The 27,122-nt window shown below is 41.5% G+C and overlaps 5 protein-coding genes across 5 annotated transcripts; 2 read left to right on the top strand and 3 right to left on the bottom strand.

Moving 5' to 3' along the window:
• Window positions 1-163: 163 nt before the first annotated feature.
• EAF01_007498 (uncharacterized protein) lies at window positions 164-4,519 on the bottom strand (the record flags this gene model as incomplete). The annotated part of the gene is made up of 1 exon (XM_038915753.1): window positions 164-4,519. One exon carries the CDS (start codon window positions 4,517-4,519, stop codon window positions 164-166), a length of 4,356 nt encoding a protein of 1,451 aa, XP_038769391.1.
• A 922-nt stretch (window positions 4,520-5,441) lies between these two features.
• Window positions 5,442-6,196, bottom strand: EAF01_007497 (uncharacterized protein; the record flags this gene model as incomplete). Its single annotated transcript, XM_038915752.1, has 3 exons — window positions 5,442-5,538; window positions 5,588-5,778; window positions 5,945-6,196. 3 exons carry the CDS (start codon window positions 6,194-6,196, stop codon window positions 5,442-5,444), a joined length of 540 nt encoding a protein of 179 aa, XP_038769390.1.
• Window positions 6,197-10,638: 4,442 nt separating this feature from the next.
• Window positions 10,639-12,133, top strand: EAF01_007496 (uncharacterized protein; the record flags this gene model as incomplete). The annotated part of the gene is made up of 6 exons (XM_038915751.1): window positions 10,639-10,800; window positions 10,857-10,893; window positions 10,946-11,013; window positions 11,068-11,441; window positions 11,499-11,563; window positions 11,643-12,133. 6 exons carry the CDS (start codon window positions 10,639-10,641, stop codon window positions 12,131-12,133), a joined length of 1,197 nt encoding a protein of 398 aa, XP_038769389.1.
• A 9,693-nt stretch (window positions 12,134-21,826) lies between these two features.
• Window positions 21,827-23,399, bottom strand: EAF01_007495 (uncharacterized protein; the record flags this gene model as incomplete). Its single annotated transcript, XM_038915750.1, has 4 exons — window positions 21,827-22,246; window positions 22,322-22,439; window positions 22,498-22,792; window positions 22,847-23,399. The coding sequence occupies 4 exons, from the start codon at window positions 23,397-23,399 to the stop codon at window positions 21,827-21,829; spliced, it is 1,386 nt and encodes a 461-aa protein (XP_038769388.1).
• Window positions 23,400-24,794: 1,395 nt separating this feature from the next.
• EAF01_007494 (uncharacterized protein) lies at window positions 24,795-27,122 on the top strand (the record flags this gene model as incomplete). Its single annotated transcript, XM_038915749.1, has 4 exons — window positions 24,795-24,964; window positions 25,102-25,702; window positions 25,752-26,161; window positions 27,101-27,122. 4 exons carry the CDS (start codon window positions 24,795-24,797, stop codon window positions 27,120-27,122), a joined length of 1,203 nt encoding a protein of 400 aa, XP_038769387.1.

Here is a 27,122-nt window from a genome sequence, read left to right as displayed (position 1 = left end):
TCTTAACCCTACCCTTACCCTTACCCTTACCCTCACCCTTTTTAAAATACGTAGCGGTTCTTAATCATTTTAAAAATCTCTTCCAACTTTAACCCTGATCTCTTACTTTATTACTAGAACCCTTTATTCATTATTTTATTCTTATCTTATTATTATCATTACTCTATTCTAATTCCCTTAATATAAGAGCTGCAACCTTATTCCCGTAAACCCATTCATTCCCCTCCAAATCAGTCCTCTCCCCAAGCCAAATCATATACGCAAGAAGATCTTCCCACGTTCGTTCAAAATGCCTCTCGAGCCATGCCACCCCCCCCACCCTCTTATATGCCGCCACGCAAATGGGAATCACCATGTTCGGAAATCGACACTCGCTCTCTTCGTGATCAGGATCGGCCACTCGACAGATATCTTGTGGTTGATAACAATTCCAACACACGATGTATCGTGGCATCCAATCTCTCTCGTCAAATTGGCACGCTTGTAGAGCTTCCCCCTTAGCATTAATCCAATCAAATCTTCGAGAGCATTGTGAAGAGAGGTGATCGAAGCGACGATGGTGAATTCGACAGTAGAGACAAGAATCCTGAAAGGTTAGGAGATCCTGCTCGTATCGATCGAGGATTTGATCCTGTCGAAAATCTTGAGTGTGAATCTCTCGAGGGCCAGTGGATTCAATTTCTATAGTAGATGGATTTAAAGTGTATATCAAATGAGGGGGGCGAGGTTCCTCATGAGGTTCCCTACACACTTGACAGACCTCATCACTTGACATGCACCAACGCCAATCCGAAGGCCGATCGAGGAATTGACTGAGGACGCCACGTGAGCAATATTGTTGAGTGAGGTAGAGTTGCATGGTAGCTTGATCGGGTGGAAGAAAGGTATCACGTTGAGGTCTCCAAGTCGAATTTAACAAGATGATGGAGGAAGCTTTCCTCCCATCGCGTCCCGCCCGACCGGATTCTTGAGAGAAAGCCGTCACCCGCTCTGGAGCATCGAGGTGAATGACCCATCGAATGTGAGGGTAATCAAATCCAATCCCGAGAGCGGACGTAGCAGCGATCACGGGTTGCTGAGGATTGGAGAGCCACCGTTGAATGATCTCCCCCTTCTCGCGAACCGTCCCGGATTCTGATGTGTACAGAGGACAATTCATCAATTCTGCTACCGCGCCAGCAACATCACGAGTGCGACAGTAGATAATAATCTTATCACAACTTTGATCAAAGATATTAGGATCGGGCCAACACACTTCAATTAACTCTCTCGCTTTCTCCATCAAAGAATCAACTCCATCTCCATAACTAACAAGATATTGAAGGTTAGATCGATTGGTCGACTCTCGAATGATTTGAGGGCAAACCAATTTGTTCTGTTCGATGAATAATTCTTCCATCACCGGAGGCAAGGTGGCAGATAGCCAAATGGATTGAGTACGAATTTGTCGAATGAACCACCCAACTTGCGTCATGCAAGAGCGATACTCACTCGTAGTAATGGTAAGGTGACACTCATCCATGATGATGCGATCCAATTTCTGTCGAAAGACTAGCCCTTGAGCGTATTCCAAAAAGCTATCGTTGCAAACCGCTTCAGCCGATACGATCACCAATGGAGGGGTTTCCCGACACTCCACCGACCACACGACCGAGGGAATCCCAACTGCATTAAAACGTTTGATCATGTCAATCCGCAAGGCCACCATAGGAATGATCATGATGGTGGTGCTAGCGTCCGCAAGGCTAGCGCTGAGCATAGGAATTAAGGTCTTGCCGGAGCCGGTTCCCAAGATCAAGATGACTTGTTCGTGAAAGGTAGTTCCAAAAGTAGTCAACACCCCACGACGTTGACCAGGTTGACGAAATTGAAAAGTGACAGAAGGGAATAATCTTTGAGCCACTTGAAGTAAATCCTCTTCCGAGTACCCTTGCCTCTGACGAAATCGACTTCGTTTCGCGGCTCGCAACACTAGAGCATCCGATGGACTCGAGGCTCGCTTCCCTTGCAGAACGAAATCGAATCGAAAGAAGGAATGCCAACTAGCCGAAGCCCGAAAGCCTCGATGCAACATAGTATTCATGGTGAGATTGGTCGTTCCAGCGTAAGCTACATTGAAGGTTTGAAAGCTGTGATTGCTAAATTCGGCCAACGCCCTCAAATCGGATTCATCTTCAACAAATTCACCAGGAGTATGGTCCAGATCAAAGTTGGCTTGTTCTCTCGTAGTAAACTTCTCTTTCGTGATGGAAGCAGCAAATTGTCGCCAATTGGAAGTGTGTAGTATCGAAACCTGAGCACGTTTACATGCTTTCCGTAAGCAAGTCGAAATAACTCCATCTACCCACACAGTCCCTTGAAGATTGGACCAGAGGTACGGGGATATCAAAGCGGTCGGATTTTCTTGTCGAAGAAAGATTTGTCGAAGGGGAATAACATATGCAATATAAGTAAGTAATAAATTCCCAATAGCTTTCGGGAGAAATCGAATATTATTCTTGTATGCACCAGATTGTTGTTGTCCTTTGTGATATTGGGTATAGATCATCACCAACTTTTCCCAAATATAAATATGTCGCTGTCGTTCCATATTCCGCCACGTGATAGAAAGCAATTCGGGCTCTCGCAGAGGTGGACCAGGAGCAATGTGACAGAGGATCAAGAGTCGCTTTAAGAATTCCTGAGCTTGCACTTCATATATCTTCATAGCTTTCGAACACAAGATTAACCCTCCCTCTTGATCAACCTTGAAGAAAGTGGTGTGCAATTTAGTGTTCGTCTTGATGTATCGAAAAAGCCTCAGATCTGCCCCTTCTAAAAATTCCGAATTGTGTGAGTGGGAGAGCCAAGAATCCCCAAAATCCTCGGAATCCAGATCATCCTTCATCCGCCACGAAACCATCGAAATTAAATCTTGCATGCCAAATAACAATTCATCGTACAGGAGAGAGTGAGCTTGTTGAAATTCCGAAAGCACCACGTTCGAAATCTGTTCCATGGATATTTCTACCCCGCGATACCCCACAATCTGTCGATCCAAAGACCATCGAGCTTGGTGTTTAGCAATGGAAGCCTTACTCACCTTGAATAAATATAAACGCCACTGAAGAATGTAACCGAAGGGGGTCTCGGCTAATTGTTGAAAGAACTTCTTGCAGAGCGTGGTGAGGAGAATGGGAATTTGATCTTCGTCCTCTTGCTCTTGAAAACAGACAAAACCAAAGAGGATCAGTTGCGCCGTCCACGTGAGAGCCGACAGGTAACTATTAAAATTTCCTGGCTCTTCCCACAATCCCCGCCCATAAATCATGCGACTCTTCATAGCACAAAAACTCAAGACCGGTGATTTAAACGGTGCACTTCCAATCGAGTGACAAATCAAGGCTAGATATAATCGTCGAATAGCATGCTTCAAAGCTAATTCAGATTCTTCGGGATCTTCCATATTCAAGGCTTCCATGATAGCATCCATCGCACGAATTTGGGTTGAGGTCGGTTCGATAATATCACGTGGTAATGATTGATCCGATTCCGTGGCGGTGAAAAAGCCATCCTCCGAATACACCACTCGATAATAATATACCAAGAGTTGTTTCCCGATCAGGAAGTATTTGACCAACGTCGAAGCATTCTTGTGATATCGGAACCCATCCGCCTTGCCACTCGCTCCGGAATAAAATTCATTGAGGATGTTAGCTCGCTGCTGAGTCATCTTACGATCGGGGGATGTATCAGAGCACAATTGATAGGCATCTCGCATCATAGCTTCGGCGGCATGGAGGATGCGAACAAGTTGAGGATCATCCGCTTCAAGGTAATCTCCATCCAATTCCTTCTTCGATGGGAGCTTATACGAAGCCCAAATCTCCTCGTCTTTTAAATGAACTAAGTGAAAAGGGAACTTGGTGACGTCGTGCAACCACGGTACCCTCTCGGAGCGAGATTCCTTAATGTCCCGAACGACGCCAGCTGCCTTGAAGAGATCCTTTTTGACATTCAACGCATCTTGCTCAATCTGATCAATGGAATCCTTCTCCGACCGGGTTAAAGGGATCACATCGCCATTTCCACCATGGGGCCCAGGATTTGCAACAACCACAAAGTAATCAACATACCTCGGTGCAGTAAAGTACGTTTGGAGTAAGCATGCCTGCCATAGCGGGGTCGCTTTGTGCTCGCTCGCTTTCCGGCCATGAGTCACCATGTGATCCCGCATTCGTGGGAGGTGAGTGGTTAAAAAGGATGGATCGCATGATAAACACTGAAAGCCGTGGAAGACTCTGAGATGCTCTAACTGCGCAGCCCTACGCGCAGGTTTGTCTTCTCGCAATTGACGCTTCGTCTTCAGACTTAACGATTGAGCGTAGCTCAGTTGAGCTTTCAAAAGATCACCTGACAGGCGGTGGGGTTCGGCTCGGAGGTGTTGCGCGATACTTCGGGCCCCTGGAGCGATGCACGTCTGGCACTGTGTGCAGATCAGAACCTGGTGGTCAGAGTTGTATGCGAGGTCGCAGGCCATGCGGAATGGCAACGAGACGTTCTACGGTTGCAAGATCGGGATGGGAGGCGGGGATGAGGAACCCAAGAAATCCCCTTTTGTGAAATCCCTTTTATAAAATCATGTGGGGGTCGTGTGGGGTCTTGGGGTTATGTTCCCAGACAAATAACGGCCGTGCCCTCCTTTTATGCCATGAAAGGGCCCTCGCATAAGGGGTAGGGGTAGGGTAAGGAGATAATGACTAAATAATGACTTTTTGTCTGAGTTATTACTTTCCTTAGAGTTATAGTCATTATTAATACTAACTACTAAAAAAATCCTCGGAATAATAGTTAGGTATATATATGAAAAAATACTCAAGAGTACACAGAGTATATATAAGCTAAATATATACTGATATAATATACGTAATAATAAACTACGTTAATTCTAAAGCTTGTATATATAGATTTAATAAGATTAGAATTAATTCATAAATGATATTTATAATGTATGGATTATATGTTATTTCTTTATATATAAAAAACCCATAAATGTTGTTTATAATAACTACTTCTAGGGCCAGATCTCGAGTTTTGATATCTCTTCTGTGTGGGTGAAAATAGCTCCTAGCTTTGAATTCGATCAACTGTTGAAAGAACAAATGACGGCTCCGAAAGGGAGATTACTCGGCTATTTGGCCCCTAAATCATGATATTCAGCCCGCTATCTACCGACACTTGCCTGCTGAGAGAATTCCAACTCTGTCATGTTGTGATTAATAGAACGGCCACTTGTGATGGAAGTCGCGAGTTCTCACATAAACTGACCAATCATGTCAGTTTCCCGATTTTAGTCTGCCATGAATGATATATACACAGGTGTGCGTACAATGTCCAGTCTGGTTCCCCCGCTTCCGTATCTCTTATATACCACCAGTACCATAAAGTCTTGAAGCTGCAATCTACTGGCTCTTCTCCAAACCAAGCTTCGCAGCCAACTCAATACCCTCCACCACCTTGTCAGGGGTGCTCAAAAATGGCGAATGCGAAGCAGCAATGCTGAAGGTCGTGATAATACTTCCATAGACGCTGCAATCCCTTGCTGCACTGGAAGAGGAATTGCCTTATCGTCCTCGCAGAATATGTAAGTGCATGGCATATGGTTCCAAGGCTCGTGTGTTGATTTGCCACTGAAGACGCAGCAGAGGAGGATGTGAGAGTTGCGCAATCCATTTCTGTTGGTTCCGATGATAGGTCGTGGTAGAAGATATTCCCTGGAGTGTCGATAGCAATAGTCGCCTGTGGAATTTTAGTAAATGAATCGATACTTGAAAGTAGTTATCCCTTGAGTTCATCCAAGGAAGGAAGCGGGTTACCTCCGAGAGCAACAAGAAGGCTGACGCCCTTCGGCAGCGCAAATGCACTCAAGTACACAAAGTTGATAACCCCACCTTCCTTCCATCACTCCTCCTCTGAGCGAAGCCCAGGTCTTCGACAGCACAAGATCCAACGACCCTCCATACGAGTGAGTGACAAGGACGACTTTCTTTCCTGCCTCGACCAGCTTCTCAATCGCAGCCCGGGTATGAGCAGCATCGTCAGATAGGTCTTTATTTGGGGGCTCAGCTCCAATGGATGGCAGCGCCACAGCTTCAGTTGGATAACTTAGGGGCTTGAGTAATTCTCTCACAGCATCAAAGCTGGCAGAAAGTGCCATGCTCCAGGCACGATGGATGGTTGGCTTTCAGTCGACATTTTGGAGAGATCTACAGGTTACTACCAGATATGTATACTTCTCTAGATTAGCAAATCTTCTAGGATCAGGAGAGAAAAGGACGCAAGAGGATCGGAAAGTTTGGCTGTCTCCAGATATGAAGCTAGGCCCCGCCTCCAAGCTAAGAAACTCAATACAAACCAGCTGATTTTACGACCTGTTTTCTACTGCAACGCTACGAATTCAGCGTGCCAGTCTACTACATAAAGAATGTACTTGTACCAAAACAACCGACTCGATGAGAGCTTACACGCGATCAACGAGTACAAGCTCTAGACCCCTTCTTTTTGACGCTTCTTACATGCAAGCTTAAATTGTTACAAACTAGCTATACCTCAAATCAAATATACTCCACATAGCTCGCCAGCCTGATATCTCAAAAAGCATAGAAAGTCCTCCTATCTACCCCACAGTGAAAAAAGTTAATTCAGTGGATGACGGCTTGTCGACAGAATCGTGAAACACCATGAATAGAAATACCATGGATTCTAAAGCTGAAAATAAAAGAACGTTTACATAGCATTAGAGAAGCAATGTGGTTTTTCCACTGAATTCAAAGGCGGGGTTGGTATTGTAAAAAGAGTACTTGCACTAACATTTAGTGCTTGACACAACGGAACTGTTTAGCCTACTGACGGCGAAATACGAACTCGTTGCGGGCCCAATAATTATGCAACTCCGGCGCTAAATACGTTTATATCGGTCGGCTCAATGCGCCAAATGGAATCTACTGCTTCTTCCCAATCCTCACTATATTCAATGAGATTTGAAAAATTCAATCGATTGAATAGCTCGCTTTATATTGAAGCCCTTACTGCTTTCAACACCGATATGGTTGAGTTGTGCCCCTTTCAGCACTAGAGAGCTTCCCCACAATACTTTAATTTCTATCAAAGCAACAGTGTGCAGACTTTCTGGCCGCACGAGTACGTACGATGCGAAAGGGACTTTTGTGAGTCATGAGTCATGAGTCATGACCCTGATAGTCGGGTCCACACGACACAAATTCATCCTTCTTTCGATGGATGAGTAATGGGTTGTAGCAAGGGGAGACAGTGACAAGAGACATAGACATGGCAGGATCACTTCATAGGAAGAAAAGGCTAAAAGGTCTGGTAGTTAGGGTTGGGCAAATTATATATTTTGGGAGGAGAATATAAAATTTCTATATTATCACACTTTTTGAACATTATCAAAGTATTATAATAAGATTATTACATATGTTTTGTAGCTAATCAATTAAATCATTAAAATAAATAAAAATAGGATGGATTCGAAGACATTCTCTAGTAAGTAGTTAAAAAAAGATTGTTATATATCTTATTTTTTTCTCAAATTTCATTTATCTTTATCATATGAGTTTAAATCATATCATAAGTAATATAATCTTCGAAAGATTTTTATCATCGAATATCCAATTAAAATTCCTGTTAAAATATCGTTAAAAAAGACCTCACTTAAAAAATCGATATATAATTTCTTTAATTAATATTACATATTATAAATTTTTAATAAATAACATAATTTATTAATAGCTTAAATATGAAGGTTTATCTCCTTAATAATCTTACTGTTTATAGAATCTAAGTACTATATATATTTATAAAAGTTGATTTGCTAAAGGCTAAAACCCGATTCAAGTAATACAATTGATTTAAACTCTTATATAAAATATTCTTGATATTATAGTATTATAATATATAACTTGAAATAATTTCCTCTAATGAAATCCTGAGGTGCATTTAAATTATCTTATTAAAAATAATGTCAATTAATTTTTTTAAAAAAGAGATAATCATATAGAATAAACTAAGAGCTTTTAATTAATCTAATTTTTATGATACTAGCTTCAATGTTAAAATTTATATAATAAATTTAAGTTAAATTTCTTTAAAAGGTTTTAAAGTTTATATAATCAATACAAAAGGAAATATATTAATTATTAAAGAATCTATATTAATGAAATTATTTTAATGTTTAAAGCTTCTATAGTATAATAATACAATTGTTCATTCGAATTAAAATAATGAAAATAATATAATAATCAACTAACTTTATTTATAAGCTTTAAATAAATTACTTTTTAGATTTTTATAATAATAATAATTATTATATTATTCTTTCTCAAGAAGTAAAGGGTTCGAGGGCTCGCAGGCCTCTAGTATTAATAGATTAAATACATTAAAAAATAATTAAAATCGTGCTTTTTAAAAAAAAAAATTATTTTAATAACTAATCAATATTTTCTTTGAGAAAAAAGCTATTTTAAAAAGCTTAGGAAAATTTAAATATTTAAAAATCTAATTTTAATAAAACAATATCTATTATATTTAAAAGTTTATTAATTTTATTTTTATTTTCGTTAGAAAAAAGCTATTTTTGTATTTAATTTTTCTATTAGTAGAATTTTAATAAAGAATTAGATTTTTTTCATATTTATATAATTAAATTTTATAATTTCTGATTTTATTAAGTTATATTAATAAATAAATAAAATGTATGATTATATACAGGTGAATTTTATATGTATTTGAAGTGTTTAAACTACTAATATAGTTGAGCCACTAATAAACTATATTATAACAAAAGTAATGTATTATATATGCTCAACCCTACTTGTAGTATTACAGTCATGATCGTTCGCGTGTATTAAAGTGGCGATCACTGTGTCCCGCGGGGCTTGCCAGGGCCTGATCCACCAAATGACCTTTCATCCCAGTGGAAATATAATTGGGACATGGAAGCTAAATGGGTGCGATTGAAATGGCGACACGCTAAGAAAACTAAACTCTATTAAGTACGATCTACACTACGACTCTGAAATGAAATCTTCGATCGAAAGCCCAATCAAAGCGTTCGTAACTTCGCTTAAACAATCTTCGAATCTCTGCATAATAATGGCTTTTTGTGTCAATTCCAACGAATCAGAGTACTCTGATAATTCGAAGAATCTAGCCCTGATTTGCTCTAGTCGCTCTCCCATATTGAACCTTGCATGCATATCACCTGACTCAATATCATGTGATTCCCCATCAACATATGATATAATGAGAGGTGATGCTCTCATATGATACATGTGATCTACGTATAGAATAAACATTATCAATTGTTAGCCAGATTAAGTCGTATTCTATACGTGATATTGTAAAAGGCAATGAAGCTGATTCGAATAAGGAATGACATCAAAGCTCGATATCACGTGGTAACAAAAGCAGGTGATCCATTTCGACTTAGAGATAAAAAAGAAAATATGATTTATAAGCCTTATATTGAGGCATAAGGCTTTAAATAAGCCTTGTAGCACCCCCCTATATATGCATAAAAACCTAATCTTGAACATGCTTTATTTCAATTCCTTATTAGGTTTAAGTTCAATTAGCGTGTCGCCATTTCAATCGCTCCCAGCTAAATGGGTTTGCTTCACTTTTATTGCTCGGGACTCGGGAGTCTGTATCAATACCCAAGAGCGGGAATAGATTATCGGTTGATAGAGCTCCGTGCGGTAATAGTCTCGGTCGTGCATAACGCTGCGGGAACTACCGGCTGTCAGACTAAATTCTACAAGGATTATTTCTAGGGTACTTGGAAAGCTACTGGCCAATAGGTAGAAATATAAAAGGGTTATTGTCGGAATCTAAAAATCTGAGACAGTTGCAAACTTGTTCAATTATTGTTCCTTTTTCTCACGCATCCGCAATAGAATTCAGAACGTCAATGCTCTACTTAAGAAACGAATGAAATTTAGCCTTCGATGAAATGTTAGAAATGGAAGTGCCACTAAATTTTCTTTTGATTGCGTTGATGGATTCGAGTAAGTGGCCAATTCTACTAGTCGAGCCTTTCGGAGACTTACTTAGCTGCTGCTAGAGAGTCGCGCCTCGCTTGGAAAAGGTTCCGGCGCCGTGTCAGAATCACGTGCAGGCGAGTCACATGGTTGAGATCCACCCTCACATATTTGGTCTCAAGGATAAATACTTGTAGTCCCTGTCGCTCCACGATCTATGTTTCAGCCAATCAAATGACACAGAGGGGTTGTTTCTGCGAGCTGATTGACTAACAAATTAAAGTTGCTAGAACAGGGACTACAAGTATCCTTGAGACCATGTAGTAGTATAGCTGGTTCGCACGCGATCGCGGATTAATATTTCCTTTTCGGCCTGTGGTACCGCGGTAAAGCGATCATCCATTGTTCCTAACATAAGATCATAATTTTTGTCACAAAAGCCCCATAGTCGGGATCACCCAAGCTTAGTTTCGAAAGAAAGGGGAAAGATATCACAATGTTCTGTTCTTCGTAGTAGTTCACGCCAGGTTATATATCATGGAAATTCTAGTTTCTACTTGATCTAATCAATACCGATCTGATAGGTGTTGAAAGTGTCGAAATGGCGGAAGTGGACCTCATGGACAACCGACAGTCTGAACTCAGAGCTACAAGTGTCGCAATCGTTTTGCTTGCAGTTGTTTTTGTTGTACTTCGATTCATATCTCGGCGGATGAACGGGATTGGAATTGGGAGTGATGATATTATGATATATATTGCTTTGGCAAGTTCAGCTTACCGCACCTGTTTTCCTGTAAAACGAGAGCTGACTACTTCCAGTTCTTTCTCTTCATGGCTTTTGCAACATGTATAATTGGTATGTTTTTCTCAAACTGGCATAAACTCCAAATCGCTGAGAACTTTCAAAGGACTGTATTTTGGACTGGGACGACATACAGCAGCGCTGAGCACCCCCGAGATTGTATCATACGCGAAGGTGAAGATATTCATAACGCTCCTTGAGATATCATGTTAGCTGACATAGATACAGTCGCTAATAGCATTTGAATGTCTATACGTCACCTGTGTATGCTTCACTAAGCTATCGCTGCTATTGATGTACCGCCGCATTTTCCCAGTCCGCAGTATTAAGATCGGATCACTCGTCATCGGCGGCCTTTCCGTGGCATGGTGTATCTCCATCATTATGGTGTCGGTCTTCCAGTGTGTTCCAATCCAGAAGATCTGGAATCCTACTCTTGAGGGTCATTGTGTCAATCTGAAAGCATCATTTATTGGAAATGCTAACCCTAATATCTTGACCGATGTGGCGATCTTGGCGTTGCCCATGCAGCAAGTCTGGGGCTTACATACTAGTGTCATGCAGAAGACACACATCTCGTTTGTCTTTTTGCTTGGAAGTTTGTAAATTACAATCTGGTGCATCCATCTAGACTTGTTCAGCACTAACGATATGGCCAGCGTTATTTTCACTAGTATTTACCGCTTCACGACTCTTTTCCAGTTTCAGCCTGCAGACATCACTTGTACGTGTCCTCGCCAAAATCATCCAGCCAGTGAGCAAACGAACCGGGAGCCAGAAGCTAACAACTTGACTACTTCCAGGGACACTAGCAACAGCGGAAGTATGGTGCGTAGTCGAATCAGCCTCGGGAATAATGTCCGCCTGCCTGCCAACCTTGGGCCCCCTCGTCCAGTTTTCCGTTCGAAAGCTCGGTATAGCAAGCGTTCTAACTCGGTCATCGCGAGCACGCACTTCCTCTGCGGGTCCACATGTACAAACAATCGGCGGATCAGGCGGACCAAAGAAGAGCATCCACACTAGTGGGAAGTTCGACAGCTCTAAAGACACAAGAGAAGGCTCAAGGCCGTTTCGTAGATTATCTGCGGTGTCCGGAATTAGCGACGAGAGAGGGGACTGGAAAGGGGGAAGTAATGTGAGGGCCACTGTGAGGGCGCACGACGTGGAGAGTGCGAAGAGTGTGGGGAGTGATGAAATACCACTGCATAATATTGTTGTGAATACGGAGATAGAGTGGACTGAATTCGGATCAGGGAGGACCAGTAAGAACAGTGGTATGAGAGATATGTACTAAGATGACGTGAGTCGTTAAATTTTTGTATTATGAGCATAATCTGCAGCGATCCGGGAAGGCGTTCTTTGAGTTGGACTCCAAAATTAGTAAGCAACTAGGATATATCAAGCAGGGCTAAGCACTGGGTAGGGTATACCCAAAGTAATCCGAAACATAACCCAATTGGTATTACATTCAGCTCTATCTTTATGAGATAGGATAATCACTCTATAAATTGCCCAGGTATTTGAGGTATTTATAGGGTATATAATATATATTGAGAATATTTAAGGGTATATTTGAGATTTGAAAGATTGTAGGTATTATAAAACAAGCTTTTTCTTAGTTCTTTAGGATCAAAAACAATTATAAGCTTGTTAACACTCTTTGTAATTATTTTTCATACCCCTTAGGACCTATACCTACATTTATACTGCATAGTTTTATTAGATATTTAAATAATTGAATAGTAATTGAATAGTAATTGAATAATAATTGAATAGTTAATTATATAATTGTTATTAAAATTAAAATATCAAAACTGTAAACATATTTACAATTTTTAAAAAGAAAACCGAGCCAATCCCATTCTATTCCGTTTTGAACCCCTTTATTTTGATTCTACTTATATTTAATTAAATCTCCATATACTTATAAAGTATTGGAAAGAATTTGAATAATATAATTTAATGTTTTTGATTCTATTATTTAATTAGGAATAATCTTTTTAAATAATAATTATAGAATAATTATATAATATTTATTTGTAAGTATTCTGGGTATTCGGGTTATTTGACAGGTATATACTCTATTAAAGCTTATAGGGTAGAGTATATTACCCTATGAGGCCAGATACCCCGAGTAGGGTATGAGTACCTAGCCCTAATATCAAGTCTCAATGTTTGATTAGGAGCTTCATAGAAGAAGACGATATCATGTTGCCACGAAGATCTTACTAGTCTAGTAATTATATTGAGGGCTAAATTTCATCGTGCTACAAGCGATATTTCAAACTACCGAGTGCCAGGTTCTCAAGGTCTTTGAGCAGCCACAGGGCCTGAAGCCATGAATCTAGAAACAGCGAGGAAGAACCGCCTTAAATTTTTGCAACTGCAGTCTTCTGACTACGAAATCAAACATTTGATGTTCTGTAAAGCGTTCTGTGGCATGGCTGACGGGCACTAAGTACTCGTCTACCAAGCAACAAAGGGAATCAGCGATAACTACCTGTGTTGCGACTCTCGCTAGAAAATTCAGCCATCGGGTTTGCTAAACCACACTGCAGCCTTCGAAAGCGTCACCCATGCTTCTTTTGCGGGCGACACAGCTTGCCGGACCGATCCTACTCGCCGTCGTGGCAGCCTGATGAAAGCCGGCGACAACTGAATATTGGTTATCTTGCTGATTGATTGGCAGCTTTCTATGCGAGTAGGCTGCAGTTGTTCGAATGGGACTCCAACCTTCCATTTCAAACATTTAAGCGCCTGACAGCCCCATCAAACTTCGCAGTCGCCCTCCTCTAATTCACATTCCAGAAGATAATCTTCGACCCGGATTGAGATAATTGTAGTATAGTGACACAAGGCTGTACATAGGTTCCAAGCAAAGACTTAGAATTGACAACTTACTTGATTGATTGATTGTTATTTTTCGTCCAGCAGGCGCGTGTAGCACGGCACGTGACCCTAGTAGGACATGCTGGACTGAAAAACACTAGCATTTTTTATCTCATGCTCATACCCTTTAATGATTACATAGTGTAGACCTAGATTTCGAGGTATATATATTCTAAGGGTTACTAAAAGATCTAAAACAGTTTAGTTTTAGTCTTGATATGAAAAATATAATATTTCGATATTTTTATAATTATTTATTTTATTAAAGGTTTATCTTCTTAGTAATCTTATTATTTATAAGAATCAAAGTACTATATATATAAAGAAGTTAATTTGATAAGTCTAAAATCTGATTTAAATATTATAATTAATTTAAACCTTTGTATATAATATTCTTGGTACTGTAATATTATTCTATTATAGCTTAAAATAATTTTTTCTAATAGAATTCAGTTTAATTATCTTATTGAAGTTAATTTCAATTGAATTAAAAAAAGAAAAAGAGATAGCTATATAAAATAAGCTACATGTATATCGTTGTACTATTGAATATACAATCATCTAGTCATCGGTTAATCTTTAAAAAAAAGAAATCATTCAACTACTGAAACGATCACGAATCAACTACATCTAAGGGCCTCACAGGAGGCTCCCCTATGCCGCTAGTGATGCGCGCCCCCGGCGCGCCGAGCGGCTCCCCAACCCAAGAGGTGATCCCCCCTCAATCAAGTACCATTACCCCAGGGGCAAGCATTGCCCCTCCACCAATTATAAGATCGCTCACAGGCTCTGCCCTTGGCGTAATTAAGGATCGATTCGAAAGGATCGATAAGACAGAACGGGAGAAGCGAGAGGTGATCGAGGCGTTCGCAGCACTAGCGGATAAGCTTGCACAAGGCTTCCAGGGTCAACAACATAGACTCGCAGTGAATATTAAAGGGACGATCATCTCCACACTGCTGGGAGCAGCAAAGGCTACTTCTGATCAATGGATAGGGCTCACAACAGAGCATTCACGAACAGAAAGCAATAAGCAGAAGACCTACACTGATGCACTGAAAACTCGGATAGTGCCTGAGGCAGAAAGCCCCACTAAGGCCCCCACCAACACAGGACGCCCTGCTCCTATTGGAGGAGCGAACACTGAGCGTATAGAAGCACGCAGACTCAAGAGGGAGAATGACCGGATCGAGAAAACGATCCTTATAATAGCTAATGGGGAAGCTCTGCTCTCAGAGACAAATCCCTTCCTACTAAGACTCAGAATAAAAGAGGCAGTTACTGGACTCACATTAGCAGAGATCCCCTTCCTTCAAAGGAATAATACGGGCTGGACTCTACGATGCAGCTCTAGCGCCAGCCGGGAGAAGATCATGAAAGCAGATAACTCTGAGCGGGTGCTTAAGACCCTCCATGCAACAAGCATGCGCAGACTAGAGAAGTGGTTCATGTATGCAGTCCCACAAGTACCTCACGATTTTTATCACATCGAAGGAGCTCCTGCTCCTATGCCTACTGAGCTTATCAAAGAAGAGATCACAGCTCAGACCGGCAAGCAGCCGGTCAACTACCGACTGGCACGTAGCGGGGTTAACCCGATCACTAAAAGAGCCACCTGGATCATTGGCTTCAATACTGCAGTATCGCGGTTCCGACTATTCAATAGTAGCTCCTACTCGGTTCTCCTAGACAAACCCCGGGAAATTCAACTTCACAGTACTGGCTGCCTAGGGTACTGCAACCCCTTCACCTGCAACAGAGCCTCACGATGCTCGACATGCAGTAAACTAAACACTGAGCACGAGGGTGCACTCGTACACCAACAATGTACTAGAGCAGCTCAATGCGCCAACTGCCACGGACCCTTCCGCGCTGGCCACTCCAACTGCCCAGCTGCCCCTAGGGTCTATGCTAAGCGACGGATCGTTCTGACCGCAAAGGAACTGGCCGCAGTCAGAGCTGTCGGCAGAAAAGACTACGAGACGCTGCACAGAGCAGATATAGACGAGGCAGAACATACCTCTGAATCACCTCTGTCTCCTATCGTAACAACCACAGAAACCCCGATCACTTCGGGGGCGAGGATCATAGCATATGAGAATGAGCGCCTCAGCAAGCGCCCACGCAGGCTCAGTACAAGTCTGCCGATCGCACCAACCGGATTACGCACACGCTCAGCTCGTAACCAGAGCCAACGGAATCTCAATATAGAAGCGCTAGCAGAGAAAGCCTTCACTCCAATAGACCTGGAGATGATCGATACAGAAAACTCTATAACAGTTGCCACTGCACCTAGACCCTCTCTATGAGTGATGCAATCAATGGGTACACTCAAAGAAACAAAGGCCTCACTATCGCTTGGGCGAACGCAGGCCGGGGACACGCGAATCATATCACACTACTACAATTAGCAGCGGAGGCTCAATTAGATGTGATCTGTATACAGGAGCCAAGACTATACTGGAATTCAACAACACAAAATCACAACGCATACGATCGATATCAGCCGACCGACAACTGGAACCTCCGAGGAGACTTGGAGGAGAACGAGCAAGGCCCTAGGGTCATGACATATATACGAAAAAGCGCGAACCTGAAAGTAGAGCAAATGAGTCGACTCGGAAACAGAGACCTACTCTGGATACGAGTCAATGGATACTCGATCCTGAATGTCTATAGAGCTCCGTGCACTTTGGAAATTATTAATTACATTACACACCTGGTTCCAAATGAGCGTACAGTCGTAGGAGGGGACTTTAATGCAAAGCACGATCTGTGGGAACCGGGGGTGATCACAGCCAACCAGGGGGCACAGCTCGCAACATGGGCAGACGAGCAGGGCATGGAGTTTATAGGTACTCCAGGCATACCCACTCACGCAAGAGGGCACGTGATAGACCTGACCTTCTCCAACATACCGTTCGCTTATACAGAGGTACTGGAAGAACTCCATTGTGGATCTGATCATGCTACCCAGGTCACTACTCTGACGAATCGTGGAACAACAGAGTGGGATCAGTATCGCTATCGGATAAAGGAAGTGGATCTGCCTAGATTAGATGGACTAATGGCCAACCAGCTAGCTCACCTCAATGATGTAGACATTCAGACTACAACTGAGATTGAAACCCACGTCAGTGAGCTGGCGAATGCGTTAGAAAAAGCGATCCGAGCAATCGGCAAGATTGATCGGAAGGTAGGAAAAGCCTCGCCGTGGTGGACGGACGAGTGCAGAGAAGCCCACCGAGCACACATAGAAGCACGGAGGGGATCAGACCCGGAAAGGAAGACTAATGCTACTCATCTCTTACAAAAGGTAGTGCGACAAGCCAAGAGATCCTACTGGGCAATGCGTCTCGACGGAGTCAAAGACGACAAAGAACTCTATCGGGTTATGGGATGGCACAAATTAACCCCCGAAAGTAATGCGAAATCCCCCTCCCTAATAATCGGCGAGCGGGTGATCTGCGATACAAAAGAGAAGGCAGATGCTTTATTCACAGCGGTTCTGGATCGTTTCAGGGCAGACGACGACCTACCAAACGATCCGCTGCTCAATCAAGCACACAAAGGGATACTCCCCTGGAAAAGAACGATCTCTGCAGAAGAAGTGGAAAAACATGTTATAGGAGCTACTTGCACTGCGCCTGGAGTGGATCGAGCCACTGTGCGCATCCTCAAGGCATGCTGGCCGAGCGTCAAATCACTGATCCGGGAGATATTTGCATCTTGCCTAGCTCTAAACTACTATCCAGAAGGTTGGAAGCTAGCGGAAGTAGTAATGATCCCTAAGGTGGGCAAGAAAGACAAAACGTCACCGCGGTCGTGGCGACCGATAGCCCTGATCTCCTGTATCGGTAAGGGGCTCGAACGGTATATAGCTAGTCAAATATCCTGGACAGCCCTGAGACACAAGGTAATCAGCCCGCAGCACTGCGGAGCGCTCCCCAGAAGATCAGGTACTGATCTAACGGCGGCTTTCACTCACGATGCGGAGCTTTCATTAGCAACGGGTAATGTGGTCTCGATTGTTACAATGGATGTTCAAGGAGCTTTTGACGCTCTCCTAAAGCGCCGACTCCTGAGCCGAATGATCAAGCAAGGATGGCCAACTCCGCTGCTCAAACTAATAGACTCGTTCCTTACAAATAGGAAAGTCAGAGTAAGACTCGAAGGCATCACAACAGAGGAATACCCAGTAGCATGTGGTACTCCTCAGGGGTCCCCCCTATCACCTATACTCTATATGCTATATCTCGCTGAGCTCCTCAACCGAGATACCAAATATCGCTTTGGCTACGCTGACGATATTGCGATCTATCACTCCTCCAAGCATCTCTCCACGAATGCCAGGATCCTTCAACGACGCGTTCGACAGATCATCCGATGGGGTAAGGAGAACAAAATCCTATTCGCCTCAGAGAAATTCGAGCTACTCCATATAACCAGACGACACGATACCACCAACCCACCACTAGTCGTTAACCCGGATCTGATAATCACTCCAGTACCGATTGTAACGAGTGGAAGCACTCAACCCACTCTAAGATGGCTTGGTGTCTTCTTCGATCGTCGGCTCTCGTTTCTACAACATGTCAAAACACGCACAGCGAAAGCCATGAAAGTAGCCTCGCACATCAGGTCGATCGCCCGCACTCTGCATGGGCCACCAGCTTCCTACTTGAGAAAAGCAGTGATCACCTGCGTCCTTCCAGTAGCACTATTCGGCACTGAAGTATGGTACGCTGGCAAACTCAAACCGAGCCTCGGTCAAAGCGAAGCAAGCACAGGCACAGGTATCAAAGGCCATCTCCGCTACATCAACAAAGTGATCAATACCGCCGCAAGAGGAGCGATCCCGGTATACAAAACTACACCGACCGCAGCTCTTATCAAAGAAGCCGGCCTGCCATCGGGGATAGTCGCATTAGAACACGCCAAGCTGCGATTCGCACTCCGCTTAAAAACGGTCGACAATCAGCACCTGCTAGTGAGCCGCCTGAAACCCACAGTACGAAAGCGCGGGCGAGGAGCAGGCACAGCTAGAAGGCCCCTTACAAGAATCCAACGGCTCGGCCTCCTCATCCCAGAGACCCAACGGCCGAAGTTACTTCGCCCGCACTTCTCGATAGGCTGCAGAACGGATCCGACGGAAGGGCTAACCAAAGAGGAAGCAGCTCAAGCCTTCAAAGAGTGGTGGCTGCAACTCCCACCTGAGGACTACACGATCTTCTCCGACGGATCAGAACAAACCATTGATCGTAAACACTGTGTCGGATACGGATATGTAATATATCACAATGGCACTCAATTAGCCTCCGGATCCAAGCAGATCCGGAGCGATTCACATGTGTTCGATGCAGAAGCGATCGGAGCGTGGCGAGGGCTGGAGCACCTGATCAGCACGTTTAAAGATCCCCCGAGTGGCCGGATCTGGATGTGTATTGACAGTACATCGGTCATCTGGGGTGTTCGCGGAAACGCGCCGCCCACAACGCAATGGGCCTTCCATAAGTGCCATAAGGCAATGAAACAACTTGACATTAGAGTGAAGTGGTCACCTGGTCACATGGAGATCGAAGGGAATGAGGAAGCAGACCGCCTAGCAAACGCAGGCGCAATTGGACCCATGGACCAGGCGATCGACAAGCTACCAACAATTAGCGGTGTCCGGACGATCGTTCGCCAAAAGCGCCTACGCGCAGAGACTGAGTGGTGGGAAGAGATGAATCCCTCTCTCTCTGCTAATTATAAAGAATGGTCTCCCAAGTACAACACAAAGGAGCCGAAGGAACTAACTCTGCCAAGAGCAGTCCTTCACCGACTACTAGCTATGAAAACAGGTCATGGCGACTACGCCGCTTACCATCAGCGATTTGGTCATCAAAACAACAAGCTGGACTGCTCATGCGGCAGCGCTAAGGAACCATATCACTTCTTTAAATGCACTATAAACAACCTAAAACGTTCAGACTGGCCCCTGGCCCCTGTAGAAATACAATCTAACAAACAGGCGATCACATATATCAAGAAACTCTTACACACACCTAGCAAGCTCACTCAGCTGATTACCGACTCAGAGTTCTACACTCAGATCTGTCCTAACTACTAAAGGACCCTTAGAAAGCGACCATCTTTTCAACAAAGCCCGCCGCCCCTTTTATAAACTTACCACTCAACTGATCACTCGAATATACCACACCCCTAAAAACCGCAAACCCAATATACAATATAAGAGCCTTGCCGCTCGGCTAAACAAATAGCAACCCACTCCCACTTCTTCTCCTTCACCATAGGGATCGGAGCCCACAACGAGCCTATCCACCCGGGAACCAAGCTCTACCCTAACAAGAACCCGGATCAGACGTACCCTTCTGGAAACAGAAGTGGATCGCACCTGCAGAGGAGCGAACAGCCCCTGGCATTGAAGTTAAATTGCTAAATTCGGTTGCGACGATCACGCCGCTCAAATAGTCCCTTATCTTAGCACGTCTAAATACCCTTAGGGAGGTTCAAGACAGACGTTAATTAATATAAAAAAATAAAAATAAATAAGGTTAACTTTATATTTTAATCGATATTGAAAATATCAAGAATTTGTTTTCATATAAAAATAATTCAATTAAATCCTTATTTATTGCTTTTTTCAAATTTTTGAAAAGCCTAAAATTAAAAGATAAAGAGATAATGATTAAATTCATTTATTTTATAGATTATCACTATTTCGTTTTCGAAAACTATTATAGCTTTTTTTTAATCTTATTAATCCTAAGCTCTAGGGTTAGCTTTACAATTTAATTAATATTGAAGATATCAAAAATCTGATCTTATATATAAATAATTCAATTAAATCTCTATTCACTTCTTTTTTTAAATTTTTGAAAAGCTTAAAATTAAAGGGTAAGGAGGTAGTAATCAAATTCACTTATTTCGTAGATCACCACCCTTTTGTTTTCGAAAACTATCATAGCTTTTCTTTAATCTTATTAATTCTAAGCTTTAGGGTTAGTAATACAGATCGATTAATACTAAAAATATCAAAAATCTAATCTTATATATAAATAATTCAATTAAATCTCTATTCACTTTTTTTTTTAAATTCTTAAAAAGCCTAAAATTAAAGAATAAAAAGGTGGTAATCAAATAATAACTTTTTGTTTGAATCATTATTACCCTTAAAATTATGATTATTATTCTTTTGTTTTCGAAAATTACCATAGCTTTTCTTCAATCTTATTAATTCTAAGCTTTAGGATTAATAATATAGATCGATTAATATTAAAGATATTGAATATTTAATTTCATATATAAATAATTCAATTAAATCTTTATTCATTTCTTTTTTGAAACTTTTGAAAAGCTGAAAATTGAAGGGTAGAGAGGTAATAACCAAATAATAACTTTTTGGCTGAGTCACTATCTTCCTTAGGGTTGTGGTCATTATTGGTACTGACCACCAAAAAATTCGTGGAATAATAGTTAGGATATATAACAAGATTAATTTAATATACCTATTAAGGGGGTGTATAAGATTCTATAATAAGTATACTAAATCACTTATTAATATCTTACTAACCAAGCTATATATGAATTAATAATATATATATAATATAATTTTATATTATAATATAGCTATATCTCTTATCAAATTAATTTATAATAAAATAAAATGAAATGGAATTATATGGAAGATTGTTAATAAATTGACTAAATTAATTGGTTGTATTTTTCTTTTATGATATAAAATGATTCTATAAGATTCGATTTAAATCAATCTTATTTATAAGTATAGAAACTATTAGAATTTCATTATAAATCATATAAACGTAGAATATTTTTTAAAGAAAATCTAGAAAAAGCAAGCAAATTCAGCTCAATCAAGCTCTCTCTTACAATTTGATTTCAATTCAACTCTTATATTATATTCGATTTGTCCTTCAAGCTAAAGTGACTAAGTCTTCCACTATTACTAGAATATTATTATTATTATTATTATTATATTCTAGAAATTACCTCCAACAGTGATCAAGCGGATTTCGTCAATCAAAAGACTATAATACAACATGAAAGGATAATGATACAACATCAACTCTTCTGTCTATGCAAATCCCTTAACAATGACAGGAGAGAATACTTTGCTCAACTTCTCCAAGTGCTTCTCCTCTTCGGCCGATAAGACACGAGCATCATCACTAGTCCTCTCCGCGCGAACAATCAATCCTTTTGGATAGAAGTACTCAAAAGTAGTATCTTTCCAATCCCACATGGCACACTTCTCGCGGAAGAAGTATGGGCGCCCATTTTTGTAAACAAGTTCATGCTTCTCTCGAAGATCCACCGCATGTCCAGTGCGGAACTGTCCGGATGCCGTTACGAGAATACATGCATGCCATGGAGTCTTGGAGAAAGAGTCTTCCTGGGGGATGAGTGGGAAAGACAACTTTGTAAGCCCAGTGGAGCGGTGGATTGAAAGGCGGACGTAGTTAGGCATCTGGCTCTCGATTACTGCGGCGAATGCCTATATTGTTTCCAACGCGTAAGCCTTGAAACACTGATTCACTCACAGTAGGAGTCTCATTGGAATTAAACTCACCTTGCCTCTGGTAATCATGTCAAGTGCTACACGTTTCACTCTGCGCCTGTACTCTTGGCCGCTCACAGGCCTCTTCACTTCTTCGCCAGCATTATCAGTCGATATCTTTGTGTTGTATCTATAGATGAGTTAGCGGACTTCCGATGCTATGCAAATCAATTGGGCATTGTAAATACTGTAAGTCCTTCGTCAAGAAAATTATATAACCGCAATATGTCGAATTGGCATCCTGATTTCGAAGCAACTCATCACGGGCATCAAATCCTGCTGGCAAGTATTGCTCCATGAGCTGCTTTCGGCATTCATCTACCAAGCTAAGATACTCGCTTTTCGAGACCGTAGCTTTGTCGTTCAGTCCAAGGAGATCCATTATACGGGTGAATCTGATATTCGTAAACCCCTTTTGAACGGCCATTTCTCGAAGAGCAGCCCCATACTCGAAGACTTCTTCGTCTTCAATTCCTACAAGATCTGCGGAATTTGTCAGTAATTTCATAAGCAGCTTGAAAGACGTTTTGAACTTACCACTATACACAAGCCCATCTGAGGTAATGGTTACTTCAGCACCATGCTCATAGATTTCACCAATATCGTTGCATAGTTGGTTGAGTCGGGCTAAGGCAAGTTCCTCTCCAAAGTCTGGCAACTTGCCGAGAACCTTGTCGACTTTGTTCACGCTCTTCCATGGAAAGGCAGGGAGCACCATCCTGATTGGTTCACCATCCGCGACGTGCTTTTGTACAATCGGGTCGAACTTGTTCATTCCGAGCCATAGACTGCCTGAGGGATCGGGCTCGTTCTGCCCGTAGCTCTGGATGATGCGCAGAATCTTTCTTGGCAAAGTTTCGGTTGATATTGAAGGATCCAGTGCGCGGACAGGAGCAGGGGCTACAGGAAGCATTCCTTGTAATTTTTGTTTCAATACAGGCTTGGTTGTAGCAGTATTGCTCAAAGGTACGTCGTCGCCAAATTTGATAGAAATCTCGAATTTGGCGACGCTCTCATCGTTACGTGACTTTTTGTCGTTGGTGATGTCGACGAGCTTGACTCCGAAAACCTTGGAGGAAATGATGGCCATTTTGAAGAACACAAAGTTTTATAGTGTTGGAGGAGTGAAAGTGTTTTGTAAGAGAGTTAGAACTGATTTGATTCATTAGATGTTGAGATTCTCTTTTGGAATTTGGGGATTCCAAGTGGTTTCTATAGGAAAAACGTACTTGGCAAAATCAGGTTTGAGTTTGCGACTGAATTGACCCGAGGCCCTAAAAAAGGAAGGTCCAGGGATAAATGCTATATTCATTCGATCAAGCAAGCATATAAAGGAAGAATTACGGTGAATAGCACGATGTCCCATAATACAATTCATCAACTCTAAGTTCTGACGCCCAGTATTATTTTTTTACCGGGATAATGAAGGTTAAAGTTCTTGAAGAGACTTCTTTGATTATATGAGAGTATTATTCAATGAAGTATAGAGAATTGGTAAGTCGTTAGTTGTTCGCGTAAAATCTCCACAAAATAATCGACCCCTTTTTTTATACCTTTACTACCCTGGTAACAAAGTAAGCTCGTACGTCTATAGAAAAGCTTGGTTATACCGGACTAGGATATACCGGAAACTTGAATTTACCGGACTTTTTTTTCATTTTTTCCTAAATTTATATGGGAAAACCGGAATTTTGATGAAAACCGGTATACCGGACTAAATTGACTAAATTCCGGTATAAAGTATAAATTCTGGTGGTCAATTTGGCTGAATAAGCTATATTTTGGATGAGTAAGCTTGAAAGGCTATTATCACATAATATTTTCTCGAAAATATCGGGGTTTAAAGCTGAAATCGGATATAAATTTTGGTTAGAAAGCTTGGGCTATTATTTTTTATACCGGAATCTTCTTTATACCGGATTTCATTGGTCGAAAATTTCAGTCCGGTATAACCAAGTTTTCTGTACTCTAGAACGCTTAGGTTACGTGTGTTTGATTCGTAATCCGTAAATTATCAATAAACTAAGGCTTCCTTAGGCCGGAACCTTGATTATGGTACTCGAAAAGAGGAAAAGAGCAATGTATAGCAATATCTAGTTTCAAGTTCCAAGATCTTAGGCTTGGTTCCCCTAAAAGTGTAGCATTATAACTTTGTTAAGGTTTCTTGTATAGAGACAGCGGTAAGTCCGGAAGCTAGAAAACTTACCTCTCAAAACTTTAACCTAATTATATCCTTGTTTGTCCGAATCACTCCGATCTGCAGCAGGGTGCAAAAGGTTTGAACGTCTCTTAGTTCTAAATACCTTATTTGTTCACATATGCTGGCTGCTATAAACTCTATTGTACTTGAAACAGAACGGATAGACGTTCGTTATTCTTCGCTTTAGAATTTTCAAGCTATTTTATTGTATTCTCGTCGAAAATATACTTGATTCTATACTTGGTTACATTGGTGCAAGGAGGCTCATGATTAACATCGAAAAAAATGAACAGCGTCAACCAGCAAAAAGTCACAGAAAGCCCTCCAGTGATGTCTGTAATCGAACAAACTACAGCAGGAGTAGTCGAACCTCCTCCCGAGGGTGGATGTTTGGCTTGGACTCAGGTAGCTATGGGACATTTGGTGATATTCAACTCTATGGGTTATGTATCCTCGTAAGTTATACCTGCTAGGCACTCTTTACTCCAAATCCTTTTTTGTTTTTGAATGGCTTGCGTATTTGGCAATTGAAATTCACCTATTTGGCATCAATCTGCAAGTCCCATCTGAGTACAACTGACGAGTCTTATAGCTTTGGACTATTCCAACAATATTATGCCCTTACTCTCAATCGACCCGTATCAGATATTTCTTGGATAGGGTCCTTACAACTGTGTCTGTTACTCTTCATTGGCGCGTTTTCTGGCCGAGCGCTGGATAGAGGTTACTTCAAGACCTTGATCTCCATTGGATGTGGCCTACAAGTGATTGGTACCTTTTCAACCTCATTCGCGACCAAATACTGGCAACTTCTGCTTGCGCAGGGTATATGTACAGGATTTGGACATGGACTTTTGTTCTGTCCAATGATCTCGCTCATATCCACCTATTTTTCTAAGCGCAGGTCAATTGCCATTGGCATTGCCGCATGCGGAAGTGCCACGGGAGGACTGGTTTTCCCCGCCATAGCTTATTCTTGCTTAGAACCCATAGGATTTCCATGGACAGTACGGATCATGGGATTCGTCATGTTGGCAAACAATTGCTTCGTTATTCTGTTGACAAAAACTAGAATTGCCCCAAAGGCTTCTGGACCTTGGGTAGACTTAAGCGCGTTCAGAGAACTTCCATATACTATGTACTCCATTGGTCTCTTTCTTACTCTTTGGGGTGTATATTTTGCATATTACTATGTAAGTACACTTTTCTCTAATAGGTTTAACAAGCTCATTTTCTACTCAGGTCAGCATTTTCAGTCGCGATATCTTACTTGTATCTACTCGGCAATCTACGACTGTTCTTCTTGTCATAAATGGAGTAGGTGTTTTTGGCCGTATCATTCCCGGTTTGGTCGCGGATCGATGGTTTGGGCCACTATATTGCTTGGTTATTGCCTCTTTCATCTCTGGCTTACTTCTCTTCTGTTGGATTGCTATTCATGGTTTTCCTGGACTGATGACTTGGGTTGTGTTTTACGGCCTTTTTGCGAATGCTGTACAGGCCCTCTTTCCGGCTGCTTCTACCACTCTTACAACAAAATTGGAGATGATGGGTACACGACTCGGAATGGTGTTTGCAGTTATCAGCATTGCATGCTTGACGGGCCCCCCTATTGCCGGTGCCTTGATTTCGGCAAACAATGGCAGTTTTCTGTATGCTCAGATTTTTGGGGGATGTTCAATGTTAATTGGAAGCATGGTAATGCTTGGTTCAATTGCTGCGAAAAGGGTATCAGAGAGAAAGTGATTATCTATAGTTAGGCTGCGCACAAATTATCTGTACCCGTGAATTATCTATCGAGGCTTTAAAATTACCCGCTTTGTACGGATAATCCGTAGATTATCTGCAAATAATCCACCTATCTATAAATAAATGGATTATTTGTGGATATATGAATTATCTGTGGATAATTTGTGGATTATCTGTAAATAATCTGTGGATATATAGATTCTCCGAAAAAAGCGGAGAATCTCCGCTTTTTTCGCTTAAAATATGAAGCTATTCCCAGATTATTTTCCAGCCCAAAAGTAATCCAAGCTTAGATTTATATTAATTTTTATATTAATTATAAAATTATATTAATATTATAAAAGATTACAAATAGTTATATAATATATGGGTAAGTGGATATTCGTAAGTAATTTGTACCCGCCCTATAGGTTACCTGTTCAGATTCTAAATTATCCGCTCCGCAGACGGATTATCCGTGGATTATCTGTCGAGGCCATTATCCGCCCCACGAGTACCCATTGCGCAGCCTATCTATAGTTCATATGATGATTAATCTACACTTCTTGTGTTCGCGAGATGACTTGTCAGGTTGCAGGGACTGTTCACTTACCTAATGTTGCACGGAAAACGTGACATGCAATGTCACGCCGTTTGTCACGTGTTACGACAATATTAATTACTCTTCTATCGTTTTTATATTTATAGACCTCCTGCTAGTAGGACCTTTGTCTCCTTTCAGAATATTATATATCCTCCCTAGTACTCATTAGACCTCACGTCGTGAAAATAAGATCTAATACGTAGAAATATTCATCTCTATTTCTAACGATAATTTTAAAGACTAAAAAACAACTTTATAGAACAAAACCTATTATTAAGTAG

Source organism: Botrytis porri (genome assembly GCF_014898465.1).
Source record: "Botrytis porri strain MUCL 3234 chromosome Unknown BPOR_009, whole genome shotgun sequence".
Classification (NCBI taxonomy): domain Eukaryota; kingdom Fungi; phylum Ascomycota; class Leotiomycetes; order Helotiales; family Sclerotiniaceae; genus Botrytis; species Botrytis porri.
This window is presented reverse-complemented; position numbering and strand designations above follow the sequence as displayed.